The 22012-nt window shown below is 37.7% G+C and overlaps 2 protein-coding genes across 3 annotated transcripts in view; one reads left to right on the top strand and one right to left on the bottom strand.

Annotated features, from left to right (window-relative positions):
- The first annotated feature begins 877 nt into the window (after positions 1-877).
- Positions 878-20089, top strand: manbal (mannosidase beta like). Of its 2 annotated transcripts, none has more exons than XM_079841029.1 (3): positions 878-992; positions 1137-1286; positions 19565-20089. In XM_079841029.1, the coding sequence occupies exons 2-3, from the start codon at positions 1140-1142 to the stop codon at positions 19676-19678; spliced, it is 261 nt and encodes an 86-aa protein (XP_079697155.1). In that variant the 5' UTR covers positions 878-992; positions 1137-1139; the 3' UTR covers positions 19679-20089. The 2 variants fall into 2 exon arrangements, with proteins under 2 accessions (XP_079697155.1, XP_079697156.1); XM_079841030.1 differs by having other exon boundaries at positions 947-992; positions 1120-1286.
- Positions 20090-20306: 217 nt separating this feature from the next.
- nfatc2b (nuclear factor of activated T cells 2b) overlaps positions 20307-22012 on the bottom strand; it is a 55446-nt gene continuing 53740 nt past the window's right edge. Inside the window, exon 10 of the mRNA XM_079841025.1 lies at positions 20307-20559. Within this exon, the coding sequence (XP_079697151.1) occupies positions 20513-20559 (47 nt within the window). The 3' untranslated portion in view covers positions 20307-20512. The remainder of the gene's footprint in view (positions 20560-22012) is intronic.

Genomic DNA, 22012 nt, shown 5'->3' with positions numbered 1-22012 from the left:
TAAAAAACTGTAAATGAGGTCACGTTTTGACAATGAAAACTTAATAAATGTTCAAACGATTCATGCCTGACACGCAAATGAAAATCTGTCCCTGAAATCTGTAAAATAAAAATTAATTATATACAATAATATATATATATATATATTTTAAACGTTTTAATTACTACTATAGAATTCAATTTTACAAACATTCAGCCATCACAGTCAACAAATATTATAGGCTAGATCAAATAATTACAAACAACATAATATAAAAAAAACAAGTATGAAATTAATAATAATAATAAAAAAAAGACTTACAAACTTAATTATAGCTTTGTTGTTGTTGTTTTTTTTAACCAATTTAAGGCTCAATATATGTCAGTTTCCATTTGGAATAATTTAAAACATGGTCTTGATTCAGAAACTTCTGCTTTATGAATATGGCACTTACCTAATAAAATAAAGAGATTTATAATATTACATACATTTACATAATCTGTTTCCCTTCCAGTGTGATTGTGTTGTTTTAGATGCCAGATAATTTCCAACACTTTTCCAGTATCTAATACAAAATGAACAACCATAAAAGAGACGGGACGATTCTTGTTCTGTTGTTCAAAACTACAATAATTATAAACAGGCGTGAATATACAACAATAATTAAAAACAGACAGTGACAGTTGATGACGTTGACTTTGTGATTTGGCGCTGAGAAAAGTAACAGCGACCACGTGACAAAGCCCGTCTACTTCAGCTGCTCTAATCAACAATTACACCTGAAAAATGGCGCCAATTAGCTTAAATATTGATATTGAATTTAAATCATCCATCATTAAATATGAGGTGTGTTATTAAAACCTGCCGGTTAACCCATTTGTAACGCGTGTCCTCCAGTGCGGCAGGAGGCGCTGGAGCGCGATAAAGACAGAGCCCCGGATGTGCTGACCTTAAATCTGACAACAAACAGAATTCCGCCGTCTGAAGACTCAGTTTGACATTAATATCCAGCGGTAAGTGTTGTGTGTTGTGTGTTGTGTGTTGTGTGTTGTGTGTTGTGTGTTGTGTGTTGTGTGTTGTGTGTTGTGTGCTGTGTGCGCTTGATGTCCAGATGTATATAATGTGTTTAACTCAGAGTAGCGTGTGTTTATCCGCAGATCATGTCGGATCTGGACCTGTCTCCGCCGGAGGTTCCCGAGCCGACTCTATTCGAGAGTCTCCTGCGTTATGGATTATTCCTCGGGGCAATTTTCCAACTCCTCTGCGTTTTGGCTATAATTATACCCACATCCAAGAGCCACGAACAGGTACAGCTTTACTACAGTATCTGTACAGTGAAGAGCGGCAAACAGAGTCAAACCCTTCGACAGTGAAGCTAAAAACAAACTGGACACGCAGGACTGAATACAAGTGTTAAATAATCATATAACAAGCGATTTAATAATGAATCATAACTGCAGAGTTAAACAATTAATGGAAGTCGATGTTGATGGATGGATGCACTTTTATGATGGTGGATGGATGCACTTTTATGATGGTGGATGGATGCACTTTTATGTTGGTGGATGGATGCACTTTTATGTTGATGGATGGATGCACTTTTATGTTGATGGATGGATGCACTTTTATGATGGTGGATGGATGCACTTTTATGATGGTGGATGGATGCACTTTTTTTGTCATGATGGATGCACTTTTTTATGATGATGGATGGATGCACTTTTTTATGAATGGATGGATGCACTTTTTTTGTCATGATGGATGCACTTTTATGATGATGGATGGATGCACTTTTTTATGTTGATGGATGGATGCACTTTTTTATGAATGGATGGATGCACTTTTATGATGGTGGATGGATGCACTTTTTTTGTCATGATGGATGCACTTTTATGATGATGGATGGATGCACTTTTTTTGTCATGATGGATGCACTTTTATGATGATGGATGGATGCACTTTTTTTGTCATGATGGATGCACTTTTATGATGATGGATGGATGCACTTTTTTATGTTGATGGATGGATGCACTTTTATGATGATGGATGGATGCACTTTTTTATGTTGATGGATGGATGCACTTTTATGATGATGGATGGATGCACTTTTTTATGTTGATGGATGGATGCACTTTTATGATGATGGATGGATGCACTTTTTTATGTTGATGGATGGATGCACTTTTATGATGGTGGATGGATGCACTTTTTTATGATGATGGATGGATGCACTTTTTTATGATGATGGATGGATGCACTTTTTTATGATGATGGATGGATGCGCTTTTATGTTGATGGATGGATGCACTTTTTTATGAATGGATGGATGCACTTTTATGATGGTGGATGGATGCACTTTTTTATGAATGGATGGATGCACTTTTATGATGATGGATGGATGCACTTTTATGATGGTGGATGGATGCACTTTTTTATGATGATGGATGGATGCGCTTTTATGTTGATGGATGGATGTACTTTTTTATGAATGGATGGATGCACTTTTATGATGGTGGATGGATGCACTTTTTTATGAATGGATGGATGCACTTTTATGATGGTGGATGGATGCACTTTTTTATGAATGGATGGATGCACTTTTATGATGGTGGATGGATGCACTTTTTTATGAATGGATGGATGCACTTTTATGATGATGGATGGATGCACTTTTTTATGATGATGGATGGATGCACTTTTTTATGATGATGGATGGATGCGCTTTTATGTTGATGGATGGATGTACTTTTTTATGATGGTGGATGGATGCAGTTTTATGATGGTGGATGGATGCACTTTTTCATGATGATGGATGGATGCAGTTTTATGATGGTGGATGGATGTACTTTATGTTGATGGATGGATGTACTTTTTTATGATGGTGGATGGATGCACTTTTTTATGATGGTGGATGGATGCACTTTTATGTTGATGGATGGATGTACTTTTTTATGATGGTGGATGGATGCACTTTTTCATGATGATGGATGGATGCAGTTTTATGATGGTGGATGGATACACTTTTTTATGATGGATGGATGCACTTTTATGATGATGGATGGATGCACTTTTATGATGGTGGATGGATGCACTTTTATGATGATGGATGGATGCACTTTTATGATGATGGATGGATGTACTTTTATGTTGATGGATGGATACACTTTTTTATGATGGTGGATGGATGCACTTTTATGTTGATGGATGGATACACTTTTTTATGATGGTGGATGGATGCACTTTTATGATGATGGATGGATGCACTTTTTTATGATGGTGGATGGATGCACTTTTATGTTGATGGATGGATACACTTTTTTATGATGGATGGATGCACTTTTATGATGATGGATGGATGCACTTTTATGATGGTGGATGGATGCACTTTTATGATGATGGATGGATGCACTTTTATGTTGATGGATGGATGCACTTTTATGGTGATGGATGGATGCACTTTTATGATGATGGATGGATGCACTTTTATGATGGTGGATGGATGCACTTTTATGATGGTGGATGGATGCACTTTTATGATGGTGGATGGATGCACTTTTATGATGATGGATGGATGCACTTTTATGATGATGGATGGATGCACTTTTATGATGGTGGATGGATGCACTTTTATGTTGATGGATGGATGCACTTTTATGTTGATGGATGGATGCACTTTTATGTTGATGGATGGATGCACTTTTATGATGGTGGATGGATGCACTTTTATGATGATGGATGGATGCACTTTTATGATGATGGATGGATGCACTTTTATGATGGTGGATGGATGCACTTTTATGATGGTGGATGGATGCACTTTTATGATGATGGATGGATGCACTTTTATGATGGTGGATGGATGCACTTTTATGTTGGTGGATGGATGCACTTTTATGTTGGTGGATGGATGCACTTTCATGATGGTGGATGGATGCACTTTTATGATGATGGATGGATGCACTTTTATGTTGATGGATGGATGCACTTTTATGATGGTGGATGGATGCACTTTTATGATGGTGGATGGATGCACTTTTATGATGATGGATGGATGCACTTTTATGATGGTGGATGGATGCACTTTTATGATGGTGGATGGATGCACTTTTTTATGTTGATGGATGGATGCACTTTTTTATGAATGGATGGATGCACTTTTATGATGGTGGATGGATGCACTTTTTTGTCATGATGGATGCACTTTTATGATGATGGATGGATGCACTTTTTTATGTTGATGGATGGATGCACTTTTATGATGGTGGATGGATGCACTTTTTTATGAATGGATGGATGCACTTTTATGATGGTGGATGGATGCACTTTTTTTGTCATGATGGATGCACTTTTATGATGATGGATGGATGCACTTTTTTATGTTGATGGATGGATGCACTTTTTTATGAATGGATGGATGCACTTTTATGATGGTGGATGGATGCACTTTTTTTGTCATGATGGATGCACTTTTATGATGATGGATGGATGCACTTTTTTATGTTGATGGATGGATGCACTTTTATGATGATGGATGGATGCACTTTTTTATGTTGATGGATGGATGCACTTTTATGATGATGGATGGATGCACTTTTTTATGTTGATGGATGGATGCACTTTTATGATGGTGGATGGATGCACTTTATGTTGATGGATGGATGCACTTTTTTTATGAATGGATGGATGCACTTTTATGATGATGGATAGATGCACTTTTATGATGGTGGATGGATGCACTTTTTTATGATGATGGATGGATGCACTTTTTTATGATGATGGATGGATGCACTTTTTTATGATGATGGATGGATGCGCTTTTATGTTGATGGATGGATGCACTTTTTTATGAATGGATGGATGCACTTTTATGATGGTGGATGGATGCACTTTTTTATGAATGGATGGATGCACTTTTATGATGATGGATGGATGCACTTTTATGATGGTGGATGGATGCACTTTTTTATGATGATGGATGGATGCGCTTTTATGTTGATGGATGGATGTACTTTTTTATGAATGGATGGATGCACTTTTATGATGGTGGATGGATGCACTTTTTTATGAATGGATGGATGCACTTTTATGATGGTGGATGGATGCACTTTTTTATGAATGGATGGATGCACTTTTATGATGGTGGATGGATGCACTTTTTTATGAATGGATGGATGCACTTTTATGATGATGGATGGATGCACTTTTTTATGATGATGGATGGATGCACTTTTTTATGATGATGGATGGATGCGCTTTTATGTTGATGGATGGATGTACTTTTTTATGATGGTGGATGGATGCAGTTTTATGATGGTGGATGGATGCACTTTTTCATGATGATGGATGGATGCAGTTTTATGATGGTGGATGGATGTACTTTATGTTGATGGATGGATGTACTTTTTTATGATGGTGGATGGATGCACTTTTTTATGATGGTGGATGGATGCACTTTTATGTTGATGGATGGATGTACTTTTTTATGATGGTGGATGGATGCACTTTTTCATGATGATGGATGGATGCAGTTTTATGATGGTGGATGGATGTACTTTATGTTGATGGATGGATACACTTTTTTATGATGGATGGATGCACTTTTATGATGATGGATGGATGCACTTTTATGATGGTGGATGGATGCACTTTTATGATGATGGATGGATGCACTTTTATGATGATGGATGGATGTACTTTATGTTGATGGATGGATGCACTTTTATGGTGATGGATGGATGCACTTTTATGATGATGGATGGATGCACTTTTATGATGGTGGATGGATGCACTTTTATGATGGTGGATGGATGCACTTTTATGATGGTGGATGGATGCACTTTTATGATGATGGATGGATGCACTTTTATGATGATGGATGGATGCACTTTTATGATGGTGGATGGATGCACTTTTATGTTGATGGATGGATGCACTTTTATGTTGATGGATGGATGCACTTTTATGTTGATGGATGGATGCACTTTTATGATGGTGGATGGATGCACTTTTATGATGATGGATGGATGCACTTTTATGATGATGGATGGATGCACTTATGATGGTGGATGGATGCACTTTTATGATGGTGGATGGATGCACTTTTATGATGATGGATGGATGCACTTTTATGATGGTGGATGGATGCACTTTTATGTTGGTGGATGGATGCACTTTTATGTTGGTGGATGGATGCACTTTCATGATGGTGGATGGATGCACTTTTATGATGATGGATGGATGCACTTTTATGTTGATGGATGGATGCACTTTTATGATGGTGGATGGATGCACTTTTATGATGGTGGATGGATGCACTTTTATGATGATGGATGGATGCACTTTTATGATGGTGGATGGATGCACTTTTATGATGGTGGATGGATGCACTTTTATGATGATGGATGGATGCACTTTTATGTTGATGGATGGATGCACTTTTATGTTGATGGATGGATGCACTTTTATGATGGTGGATGGATGCACTTTTATGTTGGTGGATGGATGCACTTTTATGTTGGTGGATGGATGCACTTTTATGTTGGTGGATGGATGCACTTTTATGTTGGTGGATGGATGCACTTTTATGTTGATGGATGGATGCACTTTTATGTTGATGGATGGATGCACTTTTATGATGGTGGATGGATGCACTTTTATGTTGGTGGATGGATGCACTTTTATGTTGGTGGATGGATGCACTTTTATGATGGTGGATGGATGCACTTTTATGATGGTGGATGGATGCACTTTTATGTTGATGGATGGATGCACTTTTATGATGGTGGATGGATGCACTTTTATGATGATGGATGGATGCACTTTTATGATGGTGGATGGATGCACTTTTATGATGGTGGATGGATGCACTTTTATGATGATGGATGGATGCACTTTGTTGATGGATGGAGACACTTTTATGTTGATGGATGGATGCACTTTTATGATGGTGGATGGATGCACTTTTATGTTGATGGATGGATGCACTTTTATGATGGTGGATGGATGCACTTTTATGTTGATGGATGGATGCACTTTTATGATGGATGGATGCACTTTTATGATGGTGGATGGATGCACTTTTATGATGATGGATGGATGTACTTTTTTATGTTGATGGATGGATACGCTTTTTTATGATGATGGATGGATGCACTTTTATGATGATGGATGGATGCACTTTTATGATGGTGGATGGATGCACTTTTATGATGATGGATGGATGTACTTTATGTTGATGGATGGATGCACTTTTATGATGGATGGATGCACTTTTATGATGGTGGATGGATGCACTTTTTTATGTTGATGGATGGATGCACTTTTATGATGGATGGATGCACTTTGTTGATGGATGGATGCACTTTTATGATGGATAGATGCACTTTGTTGATGGATGGATGCACTTTTATGATGATGGATGGATGTACTTTATGTTGATGGATGGATGCACTTTTATGATGATGGATGGATGCACTTTTATGATGGTGGATGGATGCACTTTTTTATGTTGATGGATGGATGCACTTTTATGATGGATGGATGCACTTTGTTGATGGATGGATACACTATTATGATGGATGGATGCACTTTGTTGATGGATGGATACACTTTTATGATGATGGATGGATGCACTTTTATGTTGGTGGATGGATGCACTTTTATGTTGATGGATGGATGCACTTTTATGTTGGTGGATGGATGCACTTTTATGTTGATGGATGGATGCACTTTTATGTTGGTGGATGGATGCACTTTTATGTTGATGGATGGATGCACTTTTATGATGGTGGATGGATGCACTTTTATGTTGATGGATGGATGCACTTTTTTGTTGATGGTAGTGTTGTAGTACTCGAGATCGGTCTTGGTCTCGAGACCGGTCTCGAGACCACTTTTTAAAGGTCTTGGTCTCGTCTCGGAATCGACCATATTTTTACTCGGTCTCGTCTCGGTCTCTGACTCAGAGGACTCGGGATTTAATTTCAAGACCGGTCAAGACCACAACTGAGAGCATATCACGAAATTATTTGTTAACATCATTACTGTGATGATTAGACAAAAAACTTCAGACCAAAAGCTTGACTCGTGTCTAATTTGAAATACTTTTAGTTTTTACTCCCCTCCCCTCCCTGCGCTGCGCCGCGCCGCCAACCCCCACATCGCATCACACACACTCCACACGTGAATGCTTGGAGAGCAAGCTGTGCCGTCACCGTGGCTGTTGGAGAGATGTCAGCCAAATCTTCTGTTATACAATTTGGCTACCTAAACCACAAAGAGTTCATCTGCAAAAATGCATCCAAAAGAAAACATACAGCAGTGTGTAAGTTCTGCAACGCGACGCTTACTGAGACGGCTGGGACCACGTCAAACTTCTATCGACATTTGCACTAATATGCATTAATTCACACTTAACTAATGCACAGATAATCATGAGTTAATGTATTACTAATGGTGAACTAACCCATTTATTAATGATTACTGCATCAGCAACTAATGAAGATTCAGCATGATTAATATATTAAGTAATCATTAAATTGTTATTAGTTAAATGTGTCAATGTATTAATTCCTTAATAACATTATATGAACTAATAATGTAAAGCAACGTGTTAATTACCTCAATGGGTCAAAGCCATGCATTTCAACTTCCAGTTGTCTGCTTTAATGAATCATTAGCTAATGATTTACAAAGGTATCATTGTGTTATGACTTTACTTGTTGGGGCACATGACTATTAACTAATTCAAAATTAATTCAAAACCCATAACCACAAGTAAATATTACTTAATCAATTAGTTAATAGTCATGTGCCTCAACAAGTCATAACATAATGACACATTTGTAAATCATTAGCTAATGATTAATTAAAGCAGACAACTGGAAGTTGAAATGCGTGGCTTTGACCCGTTGTGGTAATTAATTTAAATGATTAGTTAGTATAATATGTTATTAAGGAATTAATACATTATGATATATTTAACTGATAACAATTTAATGATGACTTAATCTATTAATCATGTAGAATCTTCATTAGTTGCTGATGCAGTGATCATTAATAAATGGGTTAGTTCACCATTAGTAATACATTAACTCATGATTATCTGTGCATTAATTAAGGATGAATTAATGCATACTAGTGCACCCGTATTGTAAAGTTTTACCCACTTTTCCCATTGATCAGATTTTATTTAATTTTTCTCATTAACTACAGCTTTATGTTTTGTCCTTGGTGGCAAGCTTGTTAGAAGTGTTTTGCCACGGCAGTTCATTCAGGTCTGGCATATAATGTCATCAATGTTTGAGGTTCTCCCAATTACAATTTTTGTAATTTTTTTGGCCAAAATGCCTGCATCGTGTTAGGTGGATGGCAAACCATTGAAAAGGAGTTCTGAATAAATGGTTAAGTTCATTTCAGCTCTTAAGTGTTTATTCGCATTTATTTGCTAAAAAGATAAATTCCCACATATCAGCAATGCCTGTTGATTATTTTATCAAAACTTCTCTCTTACACACCCACACACACGAGAGAAGTGCCAATCGTATGCATATTCCACATTTTATCAGAAGTGTGTCATGCAATGTGGGGATTTGCACTGGTCTTGGTCTTGACTCGGTCTCGGCCTGTCTTGGTCTCGACCCTTCAAAGTCTTGGTCTTGTCTTGGTCTCGGTTTAGGTGGTCTTGACTACAACACTAGTTGATGGATACACTTTTTTGTTGATGGATGGATGCACTTTATGTTGATGGATGGATGCACTTTTTTATGTTGATGGATGGATACACTTTTTTGTTGATGGATACACTTTTTTGTTGATGGATGGATGCACTTTATGTTGATGGATGGATACACTTTTATGTTGATGGATGGATGCACTTTTATGATGGTGGATGGATGCACTTTTATGATGGTGGATGGATGCACTTTTATGTTGATGGATGGATACACTTTTTTGTTGATGGATGGATGCACTTTATGTTGATGGATGGATGCACTTTTTTATGTTGATGGATGGATACACTTTTTTGTTGATGGATGGATGTACTTTTATGATGATGGATGGATGCACTTTTTTATGTTGATGGATGGATACACTTTTTTGTTGATGGATGGATGCACTTTTATGATGATGGATGGATGTACTTTATGTTGATGGATGGATGCACTTTTTTATGTTGATGGATGGATGCACTTTTATGATGGTGGATGGATGCACTTTTATGTTGGTGGATGGATGCACTTTTATGTTGATGGATGGATGCACTTTTATGATGGTGGATGGATGCACTTTTATGTTGATGGATGGATACACTTTTTTGTTGATGGATACACTTTTTTGTTGATGGATGGATGCACTTTATGTTGATGGATGGATGCACTTTTTTGTTGATGGATGCACTTTATGTTGATGGATGGATACACTTTTTTGTTGATGGATACACTTTTATGTTGATGGATGGATGCACTTTTTTATGTTGATGGATGGATACACTTTTATGATGATGGATGGATGTACTTTATGTTGATGGATGGATGCACTTTTTTATGTTGATGGATGGATGCACTTTTATGTTGATGGATACACTTTTTTGTTGATGGATACACTTTTATGATGATGGATGGATGTACTTTATGTTGATGGATGGATGCACTTTTTTATGATGATGGATGGATGCACTTTTATGATGGATGGATGCACTTTTATGATGATGGATGGATGTACTTTATGTTGATGGATGGATGCACTTTTATGATGATGGATGGATGCACTTTTTTGTCATGATGGATGGATGCACTTTTATGATGGTGGATGGATGCACTTTTATGTTGATGGATGGATGCACTTTTATGTTGATGGATGGATGCACTTTTTTGTTGATGGATGGATACACTTTTTTGTTGATGGATACACTTTTTTGTTGATGGATGGATGCACTTTATGTTGATGGATGGATGCACTTTTTTATGTTGATGGATGCACTTTGTTGATGGATGGAGACACTTTTTTGTCATGATGGATGGATGCACTTTTATGATGGTGGATGGATGCACTTTTATGATGATGGATGGATGCACTTTTATGTTGATGGATGGATGCACTTTTTTGTTGATGGATGGATACACTTTTTTGTTGATGGATACACTTTTTTGTTGATGGATGGATGCACTTTTTTATGTTGATGGATGCACTTTGTTGATGGATGGATGCACTTTTTTATGTTGATGGATGGATACACTTTTTTGTTGATGGATACACTTTTATGATGATGGATGGATGTACTTTATGTTGATGGATGGATGCACTTTTTTATGATGATGGATGGATGCACTTTTATGATGGATGGATGCACTTTGTTGATGGATGGATGCACTTTTTTGTCATGATGGATGGATGCACTTTTATGATGGTGGATGGATGCACTTTTATGTTGATGGATGGATGCACTTTTATGTTGATGGATGGATGCACTTTTTTGTTGATGGATGGATACACTTTTTTGTTGATGGATACACTTTTTTGTTGATGGATGGATGCACTTTATGTTGATGGATGGATGCACTTTTTTATGTTGATGGATGCACTTTGTTGATGGATGGAGACACTTTTTTGTCATGATGGATGGATGCACTTTTATGATGATGGATGGATGCACTTTTTTGTTGATGGATGGATGCACTTTATGTTGATGGATGGATGCACTTTTTTATGTTGATGGATGGATGCACTTTGTTGATGGATGGAGACACTTTTTTGTCATGATGGATGGATGCACTTTTATGATGATGGATGGATGCACTTTGTTGATGGATGGAGACACTTTTTTGTCATGATGGATGGATGCACTTTTATGATGATGGATGGATGCACTTTGTTGATGGATGGAGACACTTTTTTGTCATGATGGATGGATGCACTTTTATGATGGTGGATGGATGCACTTTTATGATGATGGATGGATGCACTTTTATGTTGATGGATGGATACACTTTTTTGTTGATGGATACACTTTTTTGTTGATGGATGGATGCACTTTATGTTGATGGATGGATGCACTTTTATGATGGATGGATGCACTTTGTTGATGGATGGATGCACTTTTATGATGATGGATGGATGTACTTTATGATGATGGATGGATGCACTTTTTTGTCATGATGGATGGATGCACTTTTATGATGGTGGATGGATGCACTTTTATGTTGATGGATGGATGCACTTTTATGTTGATGGATGGATGCACTTTTTTGTTGATGGATGGATACACTTTTTTGTTGATGGATACACTTTTTTGTTGATGGATGGATGCACTTTATGTTGATGGATGGATGCACTTTTTTATGTTGATGGATGCACTTTGTTGATGGATGGAGACACTTTTTTGTCATGATGGATGGATGCACTTTTATGATGATGGATGGATGCACTTTTTTGTTGATGGATGGATGCACTTTATGTTGATGGATGGATGCACTTTTTTATGTTGATGGATGGATGCACTTTGTTGATGGATGGAGACACTTTTTTGTCATGATGGATGGATGCACTTTTATGATGATGGATGGATGCACTTTGTTGATGGATGGAGACACTTTTTTGTCATGATGGATGGATGCACTTTTATGATGATGGATGGATGCACTTTGTTGATGGATGGAGACACTTTTTTGTCATGATGGATGGATGCACTTTTATGATGGTGGATGGATGCACTTTTATGATGATGGATGGATGCACTTTTTTGTTGATGGATGGATACACTTTTTTGTTGATGGATACACTTTTTTGTTGATGGATGGATGCACTTTATGTTGATGGATGGATGCACTTTTTTATGTTGATGGATGCACTTTGTTGATGGATGGAGACACTTTTTTGTCATGATGGATGGATGCACTTTTATGATGATGGATGGATGCACTTTTTTGTTGATGGATGGATGCACTTTATGTTGATGGATGGATGCACTTTTTTATGTTGATGGATGGATGCACTTTGTTGATGGATGGAGACACTTTTTTGTCATGATGGATGGATGCACTTTTATGATGATGGATGGATGCACTTTTATGATGGTGGATGGATGCACTTTTATGATGGTGGATGGATGCACTTTTATGTTGGTGGATGGATGCACTTTTATGTTGATGGATGGATGCACTTTTATGTTGATGGATGGATACACTTTTTTGTTGATGGATACACTTTTATGTTGATGGATGCACTTTTATGATGGATGGATGCACTTTGTTGATGGATGGATGCACTTTTATGATGATGGATGGATGTACTTTATGTTGATGGATGGAGACACTTTTATGATGATGGATGGATGCACTTTTTTGTCATGATGGATGGATGCACTTTTATGATGGTGGATGGATGCACTTTTATGATGATGGATGGATGCACTTTTTTGTTGATGGATGGATGCACTTTTTTGTTGATGGATGGATGCACTTTTTTGTTGATGGATGGATGCACTTTTTTGTTGATGGATGGATGCACTTTATGTTGATGGATGGATGCACTTTTTTATGTTGATGGATGGATGCACTTTGTTGATGGATGGATGCACTTTTATGATGGTGGATGGATGCACTTTTATGATGGTGGATGGATGCACTTTATGTTGATGGATGGATGCACTTTTTTGTTGATGGATGCACTTTTATGATGGTGGATGGATGTACTTTATGTTGATGGATGGATGCACTTTTATGATGATGGATGGATGCACTTTTTTGTTGATGGATGGATATACTTTTTTATGAATGGATGGATGCACTTTTTTGTTGATGGATGCACTTTTATGATGGTGGATGGATGTACTTTATGATGATGGATGGATACACTTTTATGAATGGATGGATGCACTTTTATGATGATGGATGGATGCACTTTATGTTGATGGATGGAGACACTTTTATGATGGTGGATGGATGCACTTTTTTGTCATGATGGATGGATGCACTTTTTTGTTGATGGATGGATACACTTTTTTATGAATGGATGGATGCACTTTTATGTTGATGGATGCACTTTTATGTTGATGGATGCACTTTTATGATGATGGATGGATGCACTTTTATGATGGTGGATGGATGCACTTTTATGATGATGGATGGATGCACTTTTATGTTGATGGATGGATGCACTTTTATGATGGTGGATGGATGCACTTTTATGATGATGGATGGATGCACTTTTATGTTGATGGATGCACTTTTATGTTGATGGATGCACTTTTATGATGGTGGATGGATGTACTTTATGATGATGGATGGATGCACTTTATGTTGATGGATGGAGACACTTTTATGATGGTGGATGGATGCACTTTTTTGTCATGATGGATGGATGCACTTTTTTGTTGATGGATGGATACACTTTTTTATGAATGGATGGATGCACTTTTATGTTGATGGATGCACTTTTATGATGATGGATGGATACACTTTTATGATGGTGGATGGATGCACTTTTATGATGATGGATGCACTTTTATGATGATGGATGGATACACTTTTATGATGGTGGATGGATGCACTTTTATGATGATGGATGGATGCACTTTTATGATTATGGATGGATGCACTTTTATGATGGTGGATGGATGCACTTTTATGATGATGGATGGATGCACTTTTATGATGGTGGATGGATGTACTTTATGTTGATGGATGGATGCACTTTTATGATGATGGATGGATACACTTTTATGATTATGGATGGATGCACTTTTATGATGGTGGATGGATGGATGCACTTTTATGATGGTGGATGGATGTACTTTATGTTGATGGATGGATACACTTTTTTGTTGATGGATGGATGCACTTTATGTTGATGGATGGATGCACTTTTTTATGTTGATGGATGGATACACTTTTTTGTTGATGGATACACTTTTATGATGATGGATGGATGTACTTTATGTTGATGGATGGATGCACTTTTTTATGTTGATGGATGGATGCACTTTTATGTTGATGGATGGATACACTTTTTTGTTGATGGATACACTTTTTTGTTGATGGATGGATGCACTTTATGTTGATGGATGGATGCACTTTTTTATGTTGATGGATGGATACACTTTTTTGTTGATGGATACACTTTTTTGTTGATGGATGGATGCACTTTATGTTGATGGATGGATGCACTTTTTTATGTTGATGGATGGATACACTTTTTTGTTGATGGATACACTTTTTTGTTGATGGATGGATGCACTTTATGTTGATGGATGGATGCACTTTTTTATGATGATGGATGGATGTACTTTATGTTGATGGATGGATGCACTTTTTTATGATGATGGATGGATGCACTTTGTTGATGGATGGATGCACTTTTATGATGATGGATGGATGCACTTTTATGATGGTGGATGGATGCACTTTTATGATGATGGATGGATGCACTTTTTTGTTGATGGATGGATGCACTTTATGTTGATGGATGGATGCACTTTTTTATGTTGATGGATGGATGCACTTTTATGATGGTGGATGGATGCACTTTTATGATGGTGGATGGATGCACTTTTATGTTGATGGATGGATGCACTTTTATGTTGATGGATGGATGCACTTTTTTGTTGATGGATGGATGCACTTTTTTGTTGATGGATGGATACACTTTTTTGTTGATGGATACACTTTTTTGTTGATGGATGGATGCACTTTTATGTTGATGGATGGATGCACTTTTTTGTTGATGGATGGATGCACTTTTATGTTGATGGATGGATGCACTTTTATGTTGATGGATGGATGCACTTTTTTGTTGATGGATGGATGCACTTTTATGTTGATGGATGGATGCACTTTTTTGTTGATGGATGGATACACTTTTTTGTTGATGGATACACTTTTTTGTTGATGGATGGATGCACTTTATGTTGATGGATGGATGCACTTTTTTATGTTGATGGATGGATGCACTTTTATGATGGTGGATGGATGCACTTTTATGATGGTGGATGGATACACTTTTTTGTTGATGGATGGATGCACTTTGTTGATGGATGGAGACACTTTTTTGTCATGATGGATGGATGCACTTTTATGATGGTGGATGGATGCACTTTTATGATGATGGATGGATGCACTTTTTTGTTGATGGATGGATGCACTTTATGTTGATGGATGGATGCACTTTTTTATGTTGATGGATGGATGCACTTTGTTGATGGATGGAGACACTTTTTTGTCATGATGGATGGATGCACTTTTATGATGATGGATGGATGCACTTTTATGTTGATGGATGGATGCACTTTTTTGTTGATGGATGGATGCACTTTTTTGTTGATGGATGGATGCACTTTTTTGTTGATGGATGGATACACTTTTTTGTTGATGGATACACTTTTTTGTTGATGGATGGATGCACTTTATGTTGATGGATGGATGCACTTTTTTATGTTGATGGATGGATGCACTTTTATGATGGTGGATGGATGCACTTTTATGATGGTGGATGGATACACTTTTTTGTTGATGGATGGATGCACTTTGTTGATGGATGGAGACACTTTTTTGTCATGATGGATGGATGCACTTTTATGATGGTGGATGGATGCACTTTTATGATGATGGATGGATGCACTTTTTTGTTGATGGATGGATGCACTTTATGTTGATGGATGGATGCACTTTTTTATGTTGATGGATGGATGCACTTTGTTGATGGATGGAGACACTTTTTTGTCATGATGGATGGATGCACTTTTATGATGATGGATGGATGCACTTTTATGATGGTGGATGGATGCACTTTTATGATGGTGGATGGATGCACTTTTATGATGGTGGATGGATGCACTTTTATGATGGTGGATGGATGCACTTTTATGTTGATGGATGGATACACTTTTTTGTTGATGGATACACTTTTTTGTCATGATGGATGGATGCACTTTTATGATGATGGATGGATGCACTTTGTTGATGGATGGAGACACTTTTTTGTCATGATGGATGGATGCACTTTTATGATGATGGATGGATGCACTTTTATGATGGTGGATGGATGCACTTTTATGATGGTGGATGGATGCACTTTTATGTTGATGGATGGATGCACTTTTATGATGGTGGATGGATGCACTTTTATGTTGATGGATACACTTTTATGTTGATGGATGCACTTTTATGATGGATGGATGCACTTTGTTGATGGATGGATGCACTTTTATGATGATGGATGCACTTTTATGATGGATGGATGCACTTTGTTGATGGATGGATGCACTTTTATGATGGTGGATGGATGCACTTTTATGATGATGGATGGATGCACTTTTATGATGGTGGATGGATGCACTTTTATGATGGTGGATGGATGCACTTTTATGATGATGGATGGATGCACTTTTATGATGGTGGATGGATGCACTTTTATGTTGGTGGATGGATGCACTTTTATGTTGATGGATGGATGCACTTTTATGATGGTGGATGGATGCACTTTTATGTTGATGGATGGATGCACTTTTATGTTGATGGATGGATGCACTTTTATGATGGTGGATGGATGCACTTTTATGTTGGTGGATGGATGCACTTTTATGTTGATGGATGGATGCACTTTTATGATGGTGGATGGATGCACTTTTATGTTGGTGGATGGATGCACTTTTATGTTGATGGATGGATGCACTTTTATGTTGATGGATGGATGCACTTTTATGATGGTGGATGGATGCACTTTTATGTTGGTGGATGGATGCACTTTTATGTTGATGGATGGATGCACTTTTATGATGGTGGATGGATGCACTTTTATGTTGATGGATGGATGCACTTTTATGTTGATGGATGGATGCACTTTTATGATGGTGGATGGATGCACTTTTATGTTGGTGGATGGATGCACTTTTATGTTGATGGATGGATGCACTTTTATGATGGTGGATGGATGCACTTTTATGTTGATGGATGGATGCACTTTTATGTTGATGGATGGATGCACTTTTATGATGGTGGATGGATACACTTTTATGTTGATGGATGGATGCACTTTTATGATGGTGGATGGATGCACTTTTATGTTGGTGGATGGATGCACTTTTATGTTGATGGATGGATGCACTTTTATGTTGATGGATGGATGCACTTTTATGTTGATGGATGGATGCACTTTTATGATGGTGGATGGATACACTTTTATGTTGATGGATGGATGCACTTTTATGATGGTGGATGGATACACCTTTTTGTTGATGGATGGATGCACTTTTATGATGGTGGATGGATGCACTTTTATGATGGTGGATGGATGCACTTTTATGTTGGTGGATGGATGCACTTTTATGTTGATGGATGGATGCACTTTTATGATGGTGGATGGATGCACTTTTATGTTGGTGGATGGATGCACTTTTATGTTGATGGATGGATGCACTTTTATGATGGTGGATGGATGCACTTTTATGTTGATGGATGGATGCACTTTTATGTTGATGGATGGATGCACTTTTATGTTGATGGATGGATGCACTTTTATGATGGTGGATGGATGCACTTTTATGTTGATGGATGGATGCACTTTTATGTTGATGGATGGATGCACTTTTATGTTGATGGATGGATGCACTTTTATGTTGATGGATGGATGCACTTTTATGATGGTGGATGGATGCACTTTTATGTTGGTGGATGGATGCACTTTTATGATGGTGGATGGATGCACTTTTATGTTGATGGATGGATGCACTTTTATGATGGTGGATGGATACACTTTTATGATGGTGGATGGATGCACTTTTATGATGGTGGATGGATACACTTTTTTGTTGATGGATGGATGCACTTTTATGTTGGTGGATGGATACACTTTTATGTTGGTGGATGGATACACTTTTTTGTTGATGGATGGATGCACTTTTATGATGGTGGATGGATACACTTTTTTGTTGATGGATGGATGCACTTTTATGATGGTGGATGGATACACTTTTTTGTTGATGGATGGATGCACTTTTATGTTGGTGGATGGATACACTTTTATGTTGGTGGATGGATACACTTTTTTGTTGATGGATGGATGCACTTTTATGATGGTGGATGGATCCACTTTTTTGTTGATGGATGGATGCACTTTTATGTTGATGGATGGATGCACTTTTATGTTGATGGATGGATGCACTTTTATGATGGTGGATGGATGCACTTTTATGATGGTGGATGGATACACTTTTTTGTTGATGGATGGATGCACTTTTATGTTGGTGGATGGATACACTTTTTTGTTGATGGATGGATGCACTTTTATGATGGTGGATGGATGCACTTTTATGTTGGTGGATGGATGCACTTTTATGTTGGTGGATGGATGCACTTTTATGTTGGTGGATGGATGCACTTTTTTATGTTGATGGATGGATACACTTTTTTGTTGATGGATACACTTTTTTGTTGATGGATGGATGCACTTTTTTATGTTGATGGATGGATGCACTTGTAAGAGCCAGGACATGTATTAATATAACTCTGTAGCAATAATTAATCAACTGGGGAAGTATGGTAATATATATTTGAATAATAATTTTGTTGTTGTTGCATTTTTTTAATTGTAGGTGGAGGCGTCAGAGCCGGTCGACACTCGCAGCTCCGAGCAGAACCGGAAGCCGAAGGGACCCGTTCAACAAATCCGGCAGAAACTGAAGAAGGAGAGCAAGAAGAAGCGATAGAGAGTGTGTGTGTGTGTGTGTATCGACTGACTGAGGGAACCACTACAGGATGCATCAGTGGGTCTGACACACTCACTGGTGATGGGTTTATTTACGCTGCATTCACACGGGGCGTTGGCCTTAACACTTCTCTGCCAAGTTGAAATATCAGCCAATCAGATCGCCTATGCAAATACCCCAGTGCAGACCCTAGCCAATTGCGTTCAGGCAACACCAGAAGAGTAACGTGATTGGCTGCTGTCACTATACTGGTCGCTACAGACACGCCCCATGTGGATCAAGATCATGTGCAGCCATCAGAACATCAGTTTGGATGTTAGTGTTTTTATATCACATTATGTATGTATTGTTTTTTTTATTAATCTTTAGTGTTATTTCTATGGCTTTCATCTGAATAAACGGTTGACCGTCTGTTTGTTTCTGTGGTGATAACTATACACCGGGATTACACTATTATGATGTTCAAATGGCACATTTACAATATTTTTTTTCTCAAATGTATTCCCAAATTAATATTCAAAATAGATTGTTCCCATATGGGTAATGAGCTATATATAAAACAGGTGCAAGAACCAATATGTGAACCCTTTGCAGAATCTCGATAATCTCCAACAAATAAACAGCCACAAATGTTTAAAACACTTTATTTGAAATGCACAGTGATAAATATCTCTTTGGTTAAAAACATGATTTGAGAAAATAGGCATCACATAATAAAACACACTGATAATATGTCTAACATGATCTCTTTGTGTACAAATCATAGATATGAAAAGCAATTTAAATAGATATCAATGCCCAGGCGTCTTCATGAGGATGGATCCGTCTTCCACATTAGAGCTTATTTTTATGAACGAGGTCCCGTCTTATAACCGCATTCACTGCAGAGAAACACAAACACGTCATTAGTGCGGCTCAAAGTGTGCATTACTATTACTAGCATTAATGATGTGGTCAAATCTCTACCCTTCCTGTGTGTGTAACTTTACTAGACATTTTATGACACAGGATAAGGCAAGCCATTGTATCATTTATTCCTTAACGTCATTAAAGTCTTAACGAATAAGCACTAGTGTCTGACGAATGAGCGCTAGTGTCTGACGAATGAGCGCTAGTGTCTGACGAATGAGCACTAGTGTCTAACGAATAAGCACTAGTGTCTGACGAATGAGCACTAGTGTCTGACGAATGAGCACTAGTGTCTAACGAATAAGCACTAGTGTCTAACAAATAAGCACTAGTGTCTAACGAATAAGCACTAGTGTCTAACGAATAAGCACTAGTGTCTAACAAATAAGCACTAGTGTCTAACGAATAAGCACTAGTGTCTAACGAATAAGCACTAGTGTCTAACGAATAAGCACTAGTGTCTAACGAATAAGTACTAGTGTCTGATGAATAAGCACTAGTGTCTGACGAATGAGCACTAGTGTCTAACGAATAAGCACTAGTGTCTAACGAATAAGCACTAGTGTCTAACGAATAAGCACTAGTGTCTAACGAATAAGCACTAGTGTCTAACGAATAAGCACTAGTGTCTGATGAATAAGCACTAGTGTCTGACGAATGAGCACTAGTGTCTAACGAATAAGCACTAGTGTCTAACGAATAAGCACTAGTGTCTAACGAATAAGCACTAGTGTCTAACGAATAAGCACTAGTGTCTAACAAATAAGCACTAGTGTCTAACGAATAAGTACTAGTGTCTGATGAATAAGCACTAGTGTCTGACGAATGAGCACTAGTGTCTAACGAATAAGCACTAGTGTCTAACGAATAAGCACTAGTGTCTAACGAATAAGCACTACTGTCTAACGAATAAGCACTAGTGTCTGATGAATGAGCACTAGTGTCTAACGAATAAGCACTAGTGTCTAACGAATAAGCACTAGGGTCTAACAAATAAGCACTAGTGTCTAACGAATAAGCACTAGTGTCTAACGAATAAGCACTAGTGTCTGATGAATGAGCACTAGTGTCTAACGAATAAGCACTAGTGTCTAACGAATAAGCACTAGTGTCTAACGAATAAGCACTAGTGTCTAACGAATAAGCACTAGTGTCTAACGAATAAGCACTAGTGTCTAACGAATAAGCACTAGTGTCTAACGAATAAGCACTAGTGTCTAACGAATAAGCACTAGTGTCTGATGAATAAGCACTAGTGTCTGATGAATGAGCACTAGTGTCTAACGAATAAGCACTAGTGTCTAACGAATAAGCACTAGTGTCTAACGAATAAGCACTAGTGTCTAACGAATAAGCACTAGTGTCTAACGAATAAGCACTAGTGTCTAACGAATAAGCACTAGTGTCTAACGAATAAGCACTAGT

The sequence above is a fragment of the Gobio gobio genome (genome assembly GCF_949357685.1).
Source record: "Gobio gobio genome assembly, chromosome: 17".
NCBI lineage: Eukaryota > Metazoa > Chordata > Actinopteri > Cypriniformes > Gobionidae > Gobio > Gobio gobio.
This window is presented reverse-complemented; position numbering and strand designations above follow the sequence as displayed.